Raw genomic sequence first — 15,239 nt, 5'->3', positions numbered from 1 at the left:
GGGCATACGACCCACCTCTACATATTCCAGAGGGAAGCAAAAAAACAGTAATCACCCGGGGCCAGATAAGTGAGCTGTAAAAATTCTTCCCTGACCCCTCTCAACAAGGCGATCGAGAAAGCTCCTGGAGTATGTTTGTCTACCGGCTAAGAACATTTATAAATGTTGAACTGGCAGAATCAAAGGGAGCTGACTACTGCACCACAATACTTGGCCTGTATGTGTTCACTGGGGAAGATGTAACAAGTACCTTCAAGGGCAAAGGTCAGGTCTGAAGAAGAGCAATCCTAAGTACCATGCAGCCTTCAGGTGAGTGTTTTCTAGACATCTTCAGTAGCATTTCATGGCAATCAAGAAATTGCTGCTGAATATATAGGTACTAGTACAGCATGATTTTGTAATATACCAATCTTTTTTTTACAGGAATGAGTGGTCAGTAGAGCCAGAGGTGCCTGAGGCATTCACATGTCTGATGTATGAGTTGTTTTTTTGAGTTGGAAACATCAACATTTTGTTTACTAGACACCTTGAGGATTACAAACAACTAAGTTAGAAAAATACATCCATGAGGTGCATGGGGACCCCGCCTTCCTACTAGACTCAAGGTCTGTCCCAATTCAAGGGTTGCATCCTACCTAGGTCGCAGCCTACGCGCTCTACGTAGGTCGCGTCCTTCAGGCCAGGTAGGCCGGATGTAAACGTTTTGTGAAATGGGACGGTCTAGCCTACGGAGGATTCCCAACTCGTCGTTTTGTTGCCTAGGCAGCCCCAAGCGCGTGCCAAGCTCGCCTCGTGCCGGGAGCGCGACCTGTCCTGAGGTAACTTAGCGCGACCTGTCCTGTTGTTATGGAAACACCACAGAAAATGGCTATATAAATCATCTATCTAAACTCGTAGATACAGGCGTAATTTGGATAAAGTTTCCACATATTGGGATTCTATGGTGGTACTATCAGGCATGACATATTATTAAAACGTAATAACATTAACATCAAAGCGGTTTAAAAACGTTTTTAAGTCCGAGCAATGGCTGCTGGTACATGAATTCATCCGGACCGAAACGCATTCTGGGAGGGAGGCCGCGAAGGATCCATCAGTTGTATCCTTCAAATTCGTCAAAAGTAGGCCGCATTTGTGGGCTGCATTCGGAGGACTCTTCGTAGGCTGAATGAATTGGGACGGCACTGTGACGTAGCAGCCTTCAAATCCGGACTAGGTAGGATGCAACCCTTGAATTGGGACAGACCCTATATTGTATGCACTATGTATTATGTATATTTGATTCTTGATCTGTTCTGTACATTTTCTGTCCTGTCTTGCTGACGTAATGCCCAAATTCCCCTTGGGGATTATTAAAGTTGATCTTATCTTATCTTATCTGAAATTACTCGCTGGTACAAAGCTGGTACTGTATATGTAGATTATACCCTCCAATGTCTGAAAGGAACACACTAATTAGTAAACATTGATATGCGTACTGTGCCTTATTATGTGATAAATATCCTACTATGGACTAACAGGGATAGCTAACACATACAGTAATGGCCGACCATGTATGTAACATCTCTGTAACTATGTATCTACTCTACTGATAGTCATGTCTCTTTTATGAAGTATTTAGCCCATGTTTATTGCTCTGTAAAAGTTCCTAGCCAATAGATTTAAGCATTTTCCAGGAGCTTGCTCGATCATCTCATTGAGAGAGGTCAGGGAATAATTTTTTATATCTCCCCTATTTCGGCCCCTGCGTGAACTGTTTTTTTTGTTCCCCTCTGGAAAATGGAGGGGTAGGATCTATGTCCATCCCCCCATTGCTCTCTGTAAAGCACGGTGTGTTGCTTCTGTGTATGAAATGCGCTATACAAATAAAGTTTGATTTGATTTTATATATTTTTTAAAGAAACTATTTGACCTGACATACTGTATATATAAAGACTAGGGCTGGGTATCGATTCGAATTTCAAGAATCGATTCGATTCCGATTCACAAGGTTCCGAATCGATTATCACGATTCAATTCCATTAGATTAGATTCGATTCAATATCGATTCGGTTAGTGTTACTAAAACCTGTTTTTTTTTAGCTGTAACCTTAATTACATGGCTGCCAAGTTATGCAACACATCAATACTACGGCTCGGTATCGATACTGATTTCAAAAAATGAATGAATGAATCATTAAATAAATTAATGAACTATTCATTCCTTCATTTATTCATTCATTCATTAAATAAACGATCGATTTTGGGATTCATGAATCGATTCTGAACCATTTGATTCAGAATCGATTCAGAATCGATTAATCGATTTTTTAAACCCAGCCCTAATAATGACCTAAAATGATGTGGTATTGCTCCTGTTTCATACTGCAGCTCACCTCCAGAACATTCTCCTGATTTGGGTCCAGTATGAAGTGGAACGTCTCGTTCCATTCTGGGTTGATGTCGTTGTCTATGTGTTTGGTCTTCTTTCGGCTCTCGGGGGCATTGGGGATGAACAACTCTACGTAAGGGTCAGGCGTGTCCACTGCAGCCACAAACACACATGGACATGCCATCAACACACAGAGAATGTCCTTTGCAAACATGCAACACTGTACAGTACATGCAAACATACAAAGCTGTGGATACATGTACATGTACACTAACAAATTCACCTACTGTAGAAGTACACACACTTACACATTAGAAGTACATTAGAAAATACAAGTTTTGAAATTGACATTTGACTACACACTGTCAATTCTGGCATGTGGAGGCATTCTATACAGTATGTGCTGATGGCACAACAACATGCATTGTTTTAAAAGAGGATGTGACACATGAAATGTAAGGTGTGGAAGCAGTCAGACAGGTGTGGCCAGTCACTGTAGACTCACACAGGTCACCCAGGGCTCCCTTGGTGACATTCTCTGCCCGCACCACTGTCACTTTCAACTTGTGTGAAAACTGCTGTTCTACCTGTAATGCAACACACACACACAAACACACATATACATAAACAGACACAAAAGACCTGTGCCAACAGATCTAATTGGTTCATTCATGCATAGTTTCCCTGGCATCTAATGAAACCCATTCAAATGTCAGCTCATCAGAGGGGTAGGAAACATGACCCAGATGAGGAATTCACCCTTATTGGCTCATCTGTACCCCCCCACACAAGCTATTCTTCCCATGTATGTTAGCCACTACACTCTACTGTTTGGACTCAAGGCATATGCATTTAATAAAGTAGACATGACTAGTGGCAAAAAGTCCTGCCCAAAGGATGCCCTGCTTAAACCAATCAGATGTGAGAACAGAGCTGCCCACAGATGTGATGTGTTGATAAACAGAGGCAGACATTCTAAGAGTTGATTTCCTCCTTAGAAACAAGTCATTCACATCCCCACACTAGACTTAGAGATGTAGTGGAGACTTAGACTTAGTGGAGATCTAGACTTAGAGATGTAGTGGAGATTTGTACTTAGTGGAGATCTAGATTTAGAGATGGTGATCTCTTACTCAGATATGAGATCAGATGAGATGCATAAGATTACAGTCACACAATGACAGTGGTTCTGCAAGAACTCTCAAAATGACTAACTGTATATTTTAGTGTTACCCGTGTGTGTGTGTGTGTGTGTGTGTGTGTGTGTGTGAAAATGTTTTGTTGCAGGACAGTAGCGCTTGGCCTTCATTGGCTGCTATCAAGGACGAGGTTGGGTCAGCAACACAGTGGCTTGTGTTTTTAGCTAACTGTACTTGTGAGTGCAACTTACAATGATGTACTGATAGGGGTCTATGGAAGACATGGCTGTTAGGTGTGTGGGGAGGGGGGGGGGTTGGTCTCAGCTCACAGGAAAGCTTCTGTCCAGAACTTGAACTCAGGAAGATCTGCCAGAGACATACAGACTGGGGAAACACAGTACAGTTTAACAATAGCAAGGCTGCAAATGTGCACATTCAACACACTAGCAATTACAACTCCTGTGATAACTGGGCTAGAGCTATTTGGCATCTGTTAGAGTGTGACAGGCCTAAGAGGAAGTATGCTAATCCACAGGACCAAGATAGCTGTGTGTGTGTGTGTGTGTGTGTGTGTGTGCGCGTGCGTGTTTGTGTAAGTGTGTGTGTGTACAAATATGTGTATTCCTGTAGATAGCACCCCAATGTCAGAGAGGCTCTTCTCAGTTGTTCAACAAAGCGTAGCATTTCTGTGAGGAGGCCGAGCATGTGAGTGAATGAATTAATGTTTGCAGTGCTGGTCATGTAGTTTGCATAGAGTCCAGGTTCTGAATGTACCCAACCACATATCAGGAGTATATGGATGCAGAAGTATACTAAGATAAGATAGGACTTTATTAAACCCCCCCAGGGGGAAGGTTAGGCGTTTCCGTATTGAAAAATTACAGAAAGGTTGGAAAAAAGAGAAAACTAGATAGAGTAACAAAAGACACTAGATAGGAGGGGGTAACTTATACTAACCTATACTAACTTGTCCTACACTGTAACCAATACACCTCAACAGGCATCACAGTAGCCTATTACTGTATAGAAATAGTAATATTTATTTTTCGAAACACAAAATCTCCCAAGTACAAAACCTATATTAGGCCTACATGACTTCAAAATTGTAATTGCTATTGATACTGTACCAATAGCCTATGTATATATAGACTTTGTGTCTAAAAGTAAACTTCTATTATTCATGTAGCAGGCTCATTGCAAGGACGCCAAGTAATTCAATTACATCATGTTCACATGAATATAGGTCAGCTTTCCATAGCCTATTCGAAAATATTTGGAAAATGGTTATACACGTTAATAAAGAGAGACTCTAGCCATGAAAACGAATGGGTCAAGCAAATTATAGTTTCTTAGACCTACGCCTAAATTCGAATTTCATCGGCAGCGATTGCAGCCTATTAATCGGTAGACTAAATATTAAAAAACAGTCACTCGAAGAGGGCAGCCTATTTCTTCTCTACCGCAAGCAAATTGCAACGCGCATCATCAAATTTAGGCAAACTTGGACATCGGCTACAATATGTCAAAGTAATGTTATCCCACATACCTTGAGAGGGAAATTCTATCAACTCATAAATCCTGGAAAATATGGCATGCTGGTCATAATATGACTCCAATGTACACGGTGAGGGAGAAGGTAGGTCTGTTTCTCGAAAGGCGTTCCCACCACGTCGCGCAACTTTGAGATGGGCTAGTTTAAGAAGTCAGAACATCTTTGGCAACTCGAAACTTTTACAGAAATAGAGCATGGTTATCTAAACATTGAACAACAACTAAACTTGATCGAAATACTTAAGCTATTCAAAAACCTTCGAGACCAAAAGAGACCTGCAGCAACTTGAATTCTGGCGAGAAAACGTAGCCTACCTCTTTCCAAATGCGCCTCAGCTTCCGTGTGGGTCTATTTTTCCCTGCGCTGAACCATGGAGACTCCAGAACCACATGAGGGCGCGCAAAGACTAGACTGCGAGAAGCTGTGGGAAATTTCCAGTACCCTGGGACAAGAAGACTAAACAGAAAAACAGAAACGCTTAGATGTCGTTTTAATGTTAATTCAATTAATGTTAATTATTAGGCGTTTTAAAAAAAAATAACTGATTTGATTTGATTTGATTCACTTTATTTATCCCGAAGGAAATTAAAATGCCACGTAGCTCATAAAACAGCCATAAAAACAACACAAGACAACAATACACATAAACATACAAGATAAGGACAGACCAAAAACATCAGACATGTACATTGTTAAAAACAATGGATGTGTTGTACGAAGTGATCTCCAGTTACTGTTTGTTTGTTTAGATTTAACATCAGCAAAATTACAGTAGGCTAGTAAAGTTAGGACAACTCAGATGTCTGTTTCACTACAATGTGCGTGTCTGTGTGTGTCTACGAAGTTGTCATTTATAATCTGAATGGTGACCGGGACAAAACAAACGTGTTTCTTAGTCGTGTCATAAGCGGAGGGAGGCTTTGGCTGCAGATTGACAAGTCAGTTTGTGTGAATTTAATGACCAAATGGTATGGTGATGAGTAAAGTGACTACGTCATGGGCTGCTCTCGTATATAAGCGATGCTCTAGCACTGTTTCATTCACAACCTCTGAGTTGGCTATACGGAGAGGAAGAAATGCAAAGAGGCACCGGAGAAGGCTTTGCAATGAACAGAAGCATATATGCGGTTTTACTTTTGTCATTGTGTATATTTGTCTGTGAAGGGGGTAAGTGAATACGAATTTGAACAAGCCTACACTTTTATCCTGAATTCAAATGATTAAATGACAATTATACTGATCGATAAACCTCAATGTTGTGTGCAGGTAATGCTTGCTGCTCCCAACCATGCCAGAACAGGGGTGTGTGTACAGCTATGGCAGCCGACACGTATGAGTGCGACTGCACACGCACTGGATATTATGGGCAGAACTGCACAACACGTGAGTGAACGTTTGGGATTGAAAATTGTCTAACCAAACGAAGAATGATTTATTTTCTCATTTAAACATTTAATAACAACTAACATGAATCCCGACCTACAGCTGAATTGTTTACGAGGATAAAGATCACCCTGAAGCCGACCCCCAACACAGTGCATTACCTCCTCACCCACTTCAAAGGGCTCTGGAACATCATCAACAACATTCCTTTTCTCAGAGATGCTATCATGAGATATGTGCTGACATGTGAGTCTAAACTTTATGGTTTTGACTGGGTTCTCTACAGCCACAGAGGTTCACACACTTAAGTCAAGGTTATGAAGTTATACTGAGTTCACATTCTTCAATTCATGGGTTTCAAATGTAGTCCTAGACCTGCCATGTTGGGGACCAACACATGCGTTTCAATTCATCTGATTGGCTCTGATTGAATCCTATGCAGTAGAACTAATTCATTAATTTGAAACGCCTGTGTTGGACCCCAACATGGCAGGTCTATGACTACATTTGAAACCCATGAATAAGTAACCTACCATGTGAACCTAAATGTAGGTTACTAAATACAATTAAATACGTAGCCCCTACATTATAATCATGTTAATCAATTATCTATTTCTCTCAACAGCTCGATCCCATTTAATTGACAGCCCCCCCACCTTCAACGCGGACTACGATTACAAAAACTGGGAAGCCTATTCCAACCTCTCTTACTATACCCGCACCCTCCCCCCAGTAGCAGAGGATTGCCCAACCCCCATGGGAGTAGTAGGTGAGCACACGCTTCCTCTCTCTAAACCTGCTTTCTCAGATTCTTGAACCATTACAGCCCATTACGTCATGGCTTGCACATTCATAGTTGCTGTTAAGCTGGTTGCTGGCTCTCTGTGCTCGGAGAAATCACACCACTGCCTCTTCACTAGTTTAAGTATTACATTGAGAGGGACAGTTTCACAACTTTTTTTTGTTGTTGTTGTAATAACTGACATGCACTGAAATACAAGTACTGCTTTGGCCTCACAGAATGTCCCTATAAGGATATATTTCCTTGGCAAAATATTCCTCTGAACTTTTCTAAATTTAGCAAAATGTCTATTTGGTTTTTCAGGGAAGAAGACGCTGCCTGACGCTAAGCTTCTGGCAGATCGACTTCTTCAGAGAAGAAGGTTCATCCCGGACCCTCAGGGATCCAATCTGATGTTTGCCTTCTTTGCCCAGCACTTCACACACCAGTTCTTCAAGTCCGACATGGAGAAGGGACCTGCGTTCACTAAAGCCATGGGCCATGGGGTGAGGAGAGCATAGTGCATATCACAACACTTTTGATTGGCTCACAAAAAGACATAAAGCTCAATGTATGACCAGAAAAAGAGATCAAAATCTATTATTTATTTTTCAGGTGGACCTTAACCACATCTATGGGGATACCTTGGAGAGACAACACAAACTCAGGCTCTTGAAGGAGGGCAAGCTGAGATATCAGGTAGGCAACATATCTCATTCAGAGTGTAGTTGATTGTGGATCTCCACTGAAGCGTACGTCTCTTGGCGATGTCTGACATGTTGCTGGTCTTCCCTTGGCTTTTGTAGGTGCTGGATGGAGAGGTGTACCCTCCAACCATGAGTGAGGTTGGTGTGGAGATGCACTACCCTCCTAACGTGCCTGAATCATACCGCTTTGCCGTGGGACACGAGGCCTTTGGATTGGTCCCAGGACTGATGATGTACGCCACCATTTGGCTTCGTGAACACAACCGTGTGTGTGATGTCATGAAGGAGATCCACCCCGATTGGGATGATGATAGGCTGTTCCAGACAGCACGCCTCATTCTGATAGGTGAGTAACTATGTTGTTGTGTATCATGTACAGTATTAGCCTCTGCTAGTTGATTGGTATAAAACCCATGCTACGAACGGACACATCACGTGTAGAAGCAGCTGCACTGCTTAAAGTTACTTTTGCTTAGTAAAAGTCAGCCTGACAACTAAACTTATTTGAACTCATGAACTGAAATTGGCCACGTGACACAGCCCGCAACTTCCCTCTCTTTCTGGTTAGTGGTTTCCTGTATCAAAGTTCTGACAGTTACAATTCCACCCTTCTAATAGTCAGCACTAACTTGACTTTAAGATATGAACTGTTATCCTGTGTGATTTTGTAATAGTCCAACTGTCAAGTAGAACAACTGCAACCCACATAATACATTCATTATAATGATACGGTATATTATTGAAGTTAGAATGAGTCTAACAAAAGCCTAACTCTGCTTGGCTCCTGTAGGTGAGACCATCAAGATCGTGATCGAGGACTACGTGCAGCACCTGAGCGGCTACCACTTCAAACTTAAGTTTGACCCGGAGCTGCTCTTCAACCAGCGTTTCCAGTACCAGAACCGTATTGCGTCCGAGTTCAACACCTTGTACCACTGGCACCCCCTGATGCCTGAGGACTTCCACATCCAGGAGCAGGTCTACAGCTACCAACAGTTTGTCTTCAACACATCAGTGGTGACGGAGCATGGCATCAACCACCTGGTGGAGTCCTTCACCAAGCAGGTGGCAGGACGGGTAAGTCATCTCCTCAGGCTTTGGGTGTGGGATGGGGGGTCACCAAGGGTGCGGCTGGTGAGCAAGATGGGTAGACTGACCCTTTGTCCCCCTTCCCCAGGTTGCCGGAGGTCGTAACGTACCAGGAGCAGTCATGTATGTGGCCCTTAAGTCCATCGAGAACAGCAGGAAGATGCGCTACCAATCCCTCAATGCTTACAGGAAACGCTTCTCTCTGAAACCCTACAGCTCCTTCGAAGCCCTCACAGGTGAGACTAAGAGAAATAACCTCAGCATCCCTACAATACCAATAGCTTAAAGGAGTAGTAAAGGGAAAATGCATGTTTAGCCCCGTTTTAAGGTTACTTATGATCATATACAATGGTTCAGATCAAAACGTTGACAAAGCTAGTATTTTCAAGAAAGTTAATAATTGCTCTACCACCGTTTTGGTCATACAATGGATGTTGATGGGCATCTTGAAAAATCATTCAAAAACATGTTAAACTCTCAATTTCAAAGACAAGAAGCTCACCAAGGGGGTAATTGGTGTCCGTTGGTGTTCTGACATCAAATTCGCCGCAAAGTATGAATCCTGTAGGGTTTTATTATCATTTTATGAAATCCATTGATTGTATTGTATTGAAGCAACCATTGTAGATGTGTAGATCAATCTGCAGAGGGGATTCAGGAAGCGGAACTACTTACGGAAGCTATTGTTGTTTGTTGCTAGGCTCCTTAGTTTGCGGAAGTTTACTCGCGTATGTGCTGCGACTAAATAGTTCTATACTAAATATTTAAAAAAGCCTTTCCAGATGAACTCTAATCTTACTTTATGGCGAATTGTATGTCAGAACGCCAACTAACACCTAGGTGAGTTTCTTGTCTTTGAAATCGAGAGTTTAACATGTTTTTGAATGATTTTTCAAGATGCCCATCCACATCCATTGTATGACCAAAACGGTGGTAGAGCAATTATCAACTTTCTCGAAAATGCTAGCTTTGTCAACGTTTTGATCTGAACCATTGTATATGATCATAAGTTACCTTAAAACAGGGCTAAACATGCATTTTCCCTTTACTACTCCTTTAATGAATATGATGTTGCCATGGCATTAGGCTGCAGTAGTAGAAGTAGTGATTATCCATAAGAAAGGTAATTACTTAGGTCAAGGTACAAACTGAGAAGGCTGTGGAAACACATGTTCTAGCTTTTCAAGCTGAAACTTTTTTAAAAGGTGGATGTGAGGGGTTAGGGAAAGACATAAAACTTGCCTCAACAGATAGGCTGTGAGTTATAACCAAGCAGTATTGGTCCTGAAGCAAACAGATGTGAGCTTCAGATAGTGTAAGCAGTTTAGAGGAAGGGAGATGGATATATACACCCAAGAGAGATCCCCGGGAGTTTAGCATATCTGCACTGCCTCACAGAGAGGAACCTGAATTCCTCAAGACGAGGAGGCTTCTCTTTAATTACAGTGTGTGACTTAACAAGAGGAGAATGTGTGATTTGAGTTGAAACCTTTATTTATTCAGGGAAGACAATTGAGAGTAAACTCTTTTTCAATGCCACCCTGATTACAATAAAAATCACATACAAAATAGGAACATGATGCAACAAAACAACCATAAAATCAAGTACGAAGTCATAAGATCCCAGAATAAAAACAAGACTACAAGAAACATGTACAGTCCACATGGAGCACATCTTCTATTGTAACCTTGAACCTCCTCCAGAGAGACGAGCTGCTCCAGCTTTAGGGAGTCGGTTCCACCTCTCGGGTGCATGAATATTAAAGGCAGATTTTCCTGCGTTGAGGTACAGTACATTCAGCCTTATGAGATTGTGACCTAGTGTGGTGTTGCGTTGAGGTACCTTCAGCCTTGTATGAGATTGTGACCTAGTGTGGTGTTGCGTTGAGCTACGTTCAGCCTTATATGAGATTGTGACCTAGTGTGGTGTTGCGTTGAGGTACCTTCAGCCTTGTATGAGATTGTGACCTAGTGTGGTGTTCCATGTCTCTAAAAGTTATGATGTTCTCTTCGTGTGGCAAGGGAAGCCCATCCAATTTTACTATACAGAACAGTGATGGGTGGGAAATCCATTACCAGTGATAAAAAAGCAGAGTACTATGATACTGTATACTGCATCAAGAGGTTTTGGAGAAGTTTATTTAACCAGATAAAAGCATTGAGATAAAATCTATTTTAAAAGAAGTGGGTGAGGCATGCATATACATAACATCACCATAGTCAAAGACGGATAATATCGTTGACTGCACAGATAATATTGTTGATCATTTTCTTGCTAACGGTAGAAATACAGGACTTATTTCTGAAGAGTAATCTTATCTTTCCCCTTAGGTGCGTGTGTGTGCACAAGAGAGGAATCTTATCTTTCCCCTTAGGTGTGTGTGTGTGCGCAAGAGAGGAATCTTATCTTTCCCCTTAGGTGTGTGTGTGCGCGCAAGAGAGAACGAGGACAATGTTGCCTCTGGCAGACTTTCAGGGTAGAACATCCAAACACAGTGAGACGAGCAGAAGTCAGCAGCTGCTGAGCCAGACTGAGCAGTAAAAGTAACCCCTCCCTCCCTTCCTGTGTGTGTGTTTTAAGGAGAGAAGGAGATGGCAGCAATACTGGAGGATCTGTATGGACATGTGGATGCTGTCGAGCTCTATCCAGGTCTGCTGGTGGAGAAGCCCAGACCCAACGCCATCTTTGGGGAGACCATGGTCGAGATGGGCGCCCCTTACTCCCTGAAGGGCTTAATGGGAAACCCCATCTGCTCTCCAGAATACTGGATGCCGAGCACCTTCGGCGGCAGTGTGGGCTTCAGTATCGTCAACACCGCCTCCCTGCAGAGGCTAGTGTGCAACAATGTCAAGGGCCCCTGTCCTGTGGCATCTTTCCAAGTGCCCGACGTAAAAGATGCGGGGTCGTTCACCATCAACTCCAGCACGGCACAGTCGGGAAGTGAGGTTAATCCCACTGTACTTCTGAAAGAAAGGACTACTGAGCTCTAACTTCTTGTTATTGTTGTTATTGTCTTGTTATTATTTATTTATTATCTATTTATTGATGTATTTATTGCATTGATGATTTGTTGCTGATTAATCTTTTTTATACCACAGAGTTTTGCCAAATTTAAAAACGACTTCAATTAGTGTTTTGAGAAGTAATTTAATGTTGCTACTGTTATTACATTGCAGTCATTTAGCAGACGCTTTTATCCAAAGCGAGTGACAATAATTGCATCTAACGTAGGAAGAGCCAATGTACTACTACTTGCCAGAACTCACAAGTGCATCTTCTTTCTAAAACAAGTGACTTAAGAGCATAATCTAGTGCTGAAGGCAAAGTGCAAGAATCGCAATCTAAAGTACAGTGCAATGTAATATAATACAATAAGTGCTTAGGTGGGAGGATTGTTGTAGTACTTCTTGAAGAGATGAGTTTTGAGCCTGCGACGAAAGATGGGCAGCGACTCTGCTGTCCTGACATCAGTGGGCAGTTCATTCCACCACGGCGGGGCCAGGACAGAGAAGAGCCGTGTTATGACATTAGCAGTCATTTTTGTCAATAGTGTGACCGAATGTGATGTGATTGTTTTCATTTGTCTACCGACTGATACTTGAATTATTAGTTTACAATCTTAGTTTACAATCTGTTAGCTTACATAACTCGTATGAATGTCGAACTACAAGTAGGTTAAATCTGTACTGTGATTTTACCCATTGGTCTTCGTTTTGTATAGCAATGTCTCCATAACAATTCCTTAAAGTATTTTTCTCACTTAACTGTAAACTTGAGCTGACTTTCAGATGTTTTAAATAAACTTGTCTTTGAGAATAATAAATCCCAAAATGACCATTAACCTCTGGGTTTGATCTTCAGTGGGAAAGGGTACACTTGGCATCCAGTCCCGTGTCTGCTGACTGCAGTAGCGTGGGTGTTCATGAGCTCCAGCTCCGATCTGCAGCGATGTAAACATAAACGCCCGGGTAGACCCACGGAGGTGGAGCCAAATTACTACTACAAATTACTTAGTAGCCAGTCATATTCCCCAAATGATAAACTTTTGCCTCCTGCTACTTGTAGATTGTAAGTTTGCTAGATTGTTTAGCTTACTAGCTGAGTAGTTTGTGATTTCATCATTTGTGGGTTTATTTTATCATGCGTAGGCTTGTGGAGCTGTTTAGTTTAGGTTTCACGTTCTAACGTGGGTCACATCCGTAAACTCTTAAACCACTTCTGATTATTTTTTTTATAAAAAACTGTTCAACGATAAACCAGAGACTGATAATAGCCTACCAAAATCAATCAAAAACTCAAAGTTTTTGGCTGTTAAATACCAAATGTAGCCTAGTTTGCTTGCTCCAACTCTTGCCCCACCAACGAGCTTGTGATGTCAAATGTGAAGCACCAGAAAATCAACAGGAAGGCACCATGGGAATGGCCTCAATCGCCAATTTGTCCCCTATTTCTTTCCGGTGGTCTCGCATTCACAAAGCCCGTTTATAGGCACTAATCTTGATGGAAAACAGGAGCACACTTAAGAGAGAGTTTGAAAAGACTTGTTTCAGTCATAAAGGGGTTTTGCCAAGTTCCTCGTTCTAGCTCTCTCTCTCTCTCTAACTCTCTCTCTCTAGCTCTCGTTTTTGCTTGCTCTATTTCTCTCTACCTCTCTTTCTCTAGCACTGTCTCTCAATCAATCAATCAATCAATCAATCAAAGCTTTATTCGTATAGCGCATTTCATACCCAGAGGCAACACAATGCGCTTTACAGAGAACAAGGGAGGTGGGCATACGACCCACTCTCTACATATTCCAGAGGGAAGCAAAAAAACAGTAATCAACCGGGGGCCAGATAAGTGAGCTGTAAAAATTCTTCCCTGACCCCTCTCAACAAGGCGATCGAGCAAGCTCCAGGAGTATGTTTGTCTACCGGCCAAGAACATTTATAAAGCAATACATTACATTAAATTAAATTTCAGAGTAAGAGAGGCTCTCTCTCTCTCTCTCTCTCTCTCTCTCATCTATCTCACTCCTGGGTGTCTTGCATACTGTCATTTCTTCTCCACAGTAGAAGACTGGTGCACACTTGCTGGGCGAGCTGGAGGGCTCTGAGCAGGAGAAAGAATGAACACCGATCCTGTTATAGATATACCTCCTGGGATACCCTCGTTGCTGAATGTGGCAGACAGAAACTTATGGAACAGAATACAGTACGTAATACTTCCCACCCAACTCACTGTTCAGAAACTCCCTATGGAGGAAATGACTGGAAACATGCTGGAACCAGTGACTTGTTGTCATGTTCCAGGTATTGACCAGGAAATCGTTACATTGAGTTACAGTAAATCACTGTATAGGAGGAAATCCCATGGACTAACTAACCTTTTAACACTAGAACTGCCGAGGGTGGGTCATTTGACCCATGCAACTATATAAAAAAATCATTATCTGCAACCGTTCAAGTTACAGCGCCCTGCTTACATGACTTTTCCTAGATATGTGCGTTTTACATGTCAGTGTTTTTGAAACTTCGAAATCCCACCAGGAAAAGGTAGTTTGGTCTTTTTTTCCCCGCGAATTCTGTCTAAAAGCCGGTCGGCCATCATTTTTACCTGACTTTTAGGCTGTAATGCTATTCTCCTCAAATACCGAAAATAATAACTCATGTGGTAAAACTGCAACACAAGCCTACACCAGCGGCTTAGCCAGAAATCCGACCGGGCCTGAGTAAACATAGAATTCATCCATAAATCCATCCATAAATTGCTCAATAGGTGAATAGGCCTACATCATACTGCACCAATGTGTTCTTATTTTTCAAGTGTTATCAGTGATATGCTTTCTATTTGATAATACCGATAGGCTATACAGCTGCATTTGGTGTCACACACATACACTAGCGGTCATTATGTGTCAGTAACAGCCTCCCATTCTAAAGACTGTGGGGGCATTTGACCCACTCCACAGCGATGCTGGTAAGTTTCAAATGCTTGGCACCTCTAGTGTTAAAAAACAGGCTGATTACTTTTACTTCACAATCAGTTGTGTTTTATTCAAATCTGTTATTTTACAGAGTACAACCAAAACGTTGGTTTACCTCTGTAACGATGAGCACATGGGGAAGGAACGTCTGCAGCTCAGGAGGTAGACGGGTCGTCCAATGATTGTAGGGTCGGCGGTTCAAATTCTGGCATCTCGGGTCCACATGTCAAAGTGTCCTTGGGCAAGACACT

At 42.1% G+C, this 15,239-nt stretch overlaps 2 protein-coding genes across 2 annotated transcripts in view; one reads left to right on the top strand and one right to left on the bottom strand.

Annotated features, from left to right (window-relative positions):
* The window catches only part of pla2g4ab (phospholipase A2, group IVAb (cytosolic, calcium-dependent)), a gene marked incomplete at its 3' end in the record, with an annotated part of 30,026 nt that extends 26,131 nt beyond the window's left edge, over positions 1–3,895 (bottom strand). The window contains exons 1-3 of the mRNA XM_084459166.1: positions 3,762–3,895; positions 2,877–2,958; positions 2,376–2,524 (exon numbers count right to left, since the gene is read on the bottom strand). Coding sequence (XP_084315292.1) covers positions 2,376–2,524; positions 2,877–2,958; positions 3,762–3,794 — 264 coding nt within the window. The 5' untranslated portion in view covers positions 3,795–3,895. The remainder of the gene's footprint in view (positions 1–2,375; positions 2,525–2,876; positions 2,959–3,761) is intronic.
* A 2,273-nt stretch (positions 3,896–6,168) lies between these two features.
* ptgs2b (prostaglandin-endoperoxide synthase 2b) lies at positions 6,169–12,013 on the top strand (the record flags this gene model as incomplete). The annotated part of the gene is made up of 10 exons (XM_084459052.1): positions 6,169–6,229; positions 6,329–6,445; positions 6,548–6,691; positions 7,071–7,214; positions 7,551–7,732; positions 7,842–7,925; positions 8,033–8,279; positions 8,724–9,010; positions 9,111–9,258; positions 11,604–12,013. 10 exons carry the CDS (start codon positions 6,169–6,171, stop codon positions 12,011–12,013), a joined length of 1,824 nt encoding a protein of 607 aa, XP_084315178.1.
* Between the last annotated feature and the right edge of the window lie 3,226 nt (positions 12,014–15,239).

The sequence above is a fragment of the Borostomias antarcticus genome (assembly GCF_949987555.1).
Source record: "Borostomias antarcticus genome assembly, chromosome: 26".
In the NCBI taxonomy this organism is placed as follows: domain Eukaryota; kingdom Metazoa; phylum Chordata; class Actinopteri; order Stomiiformes; family Stomiidae; genus Borostomias; species Borostomias antarcticus.
The sequence above is the reverse complement of the archived record's forward strand: the minus strand, read 5'-3'. Positions and strand labels throughout refer to the sequence as shown.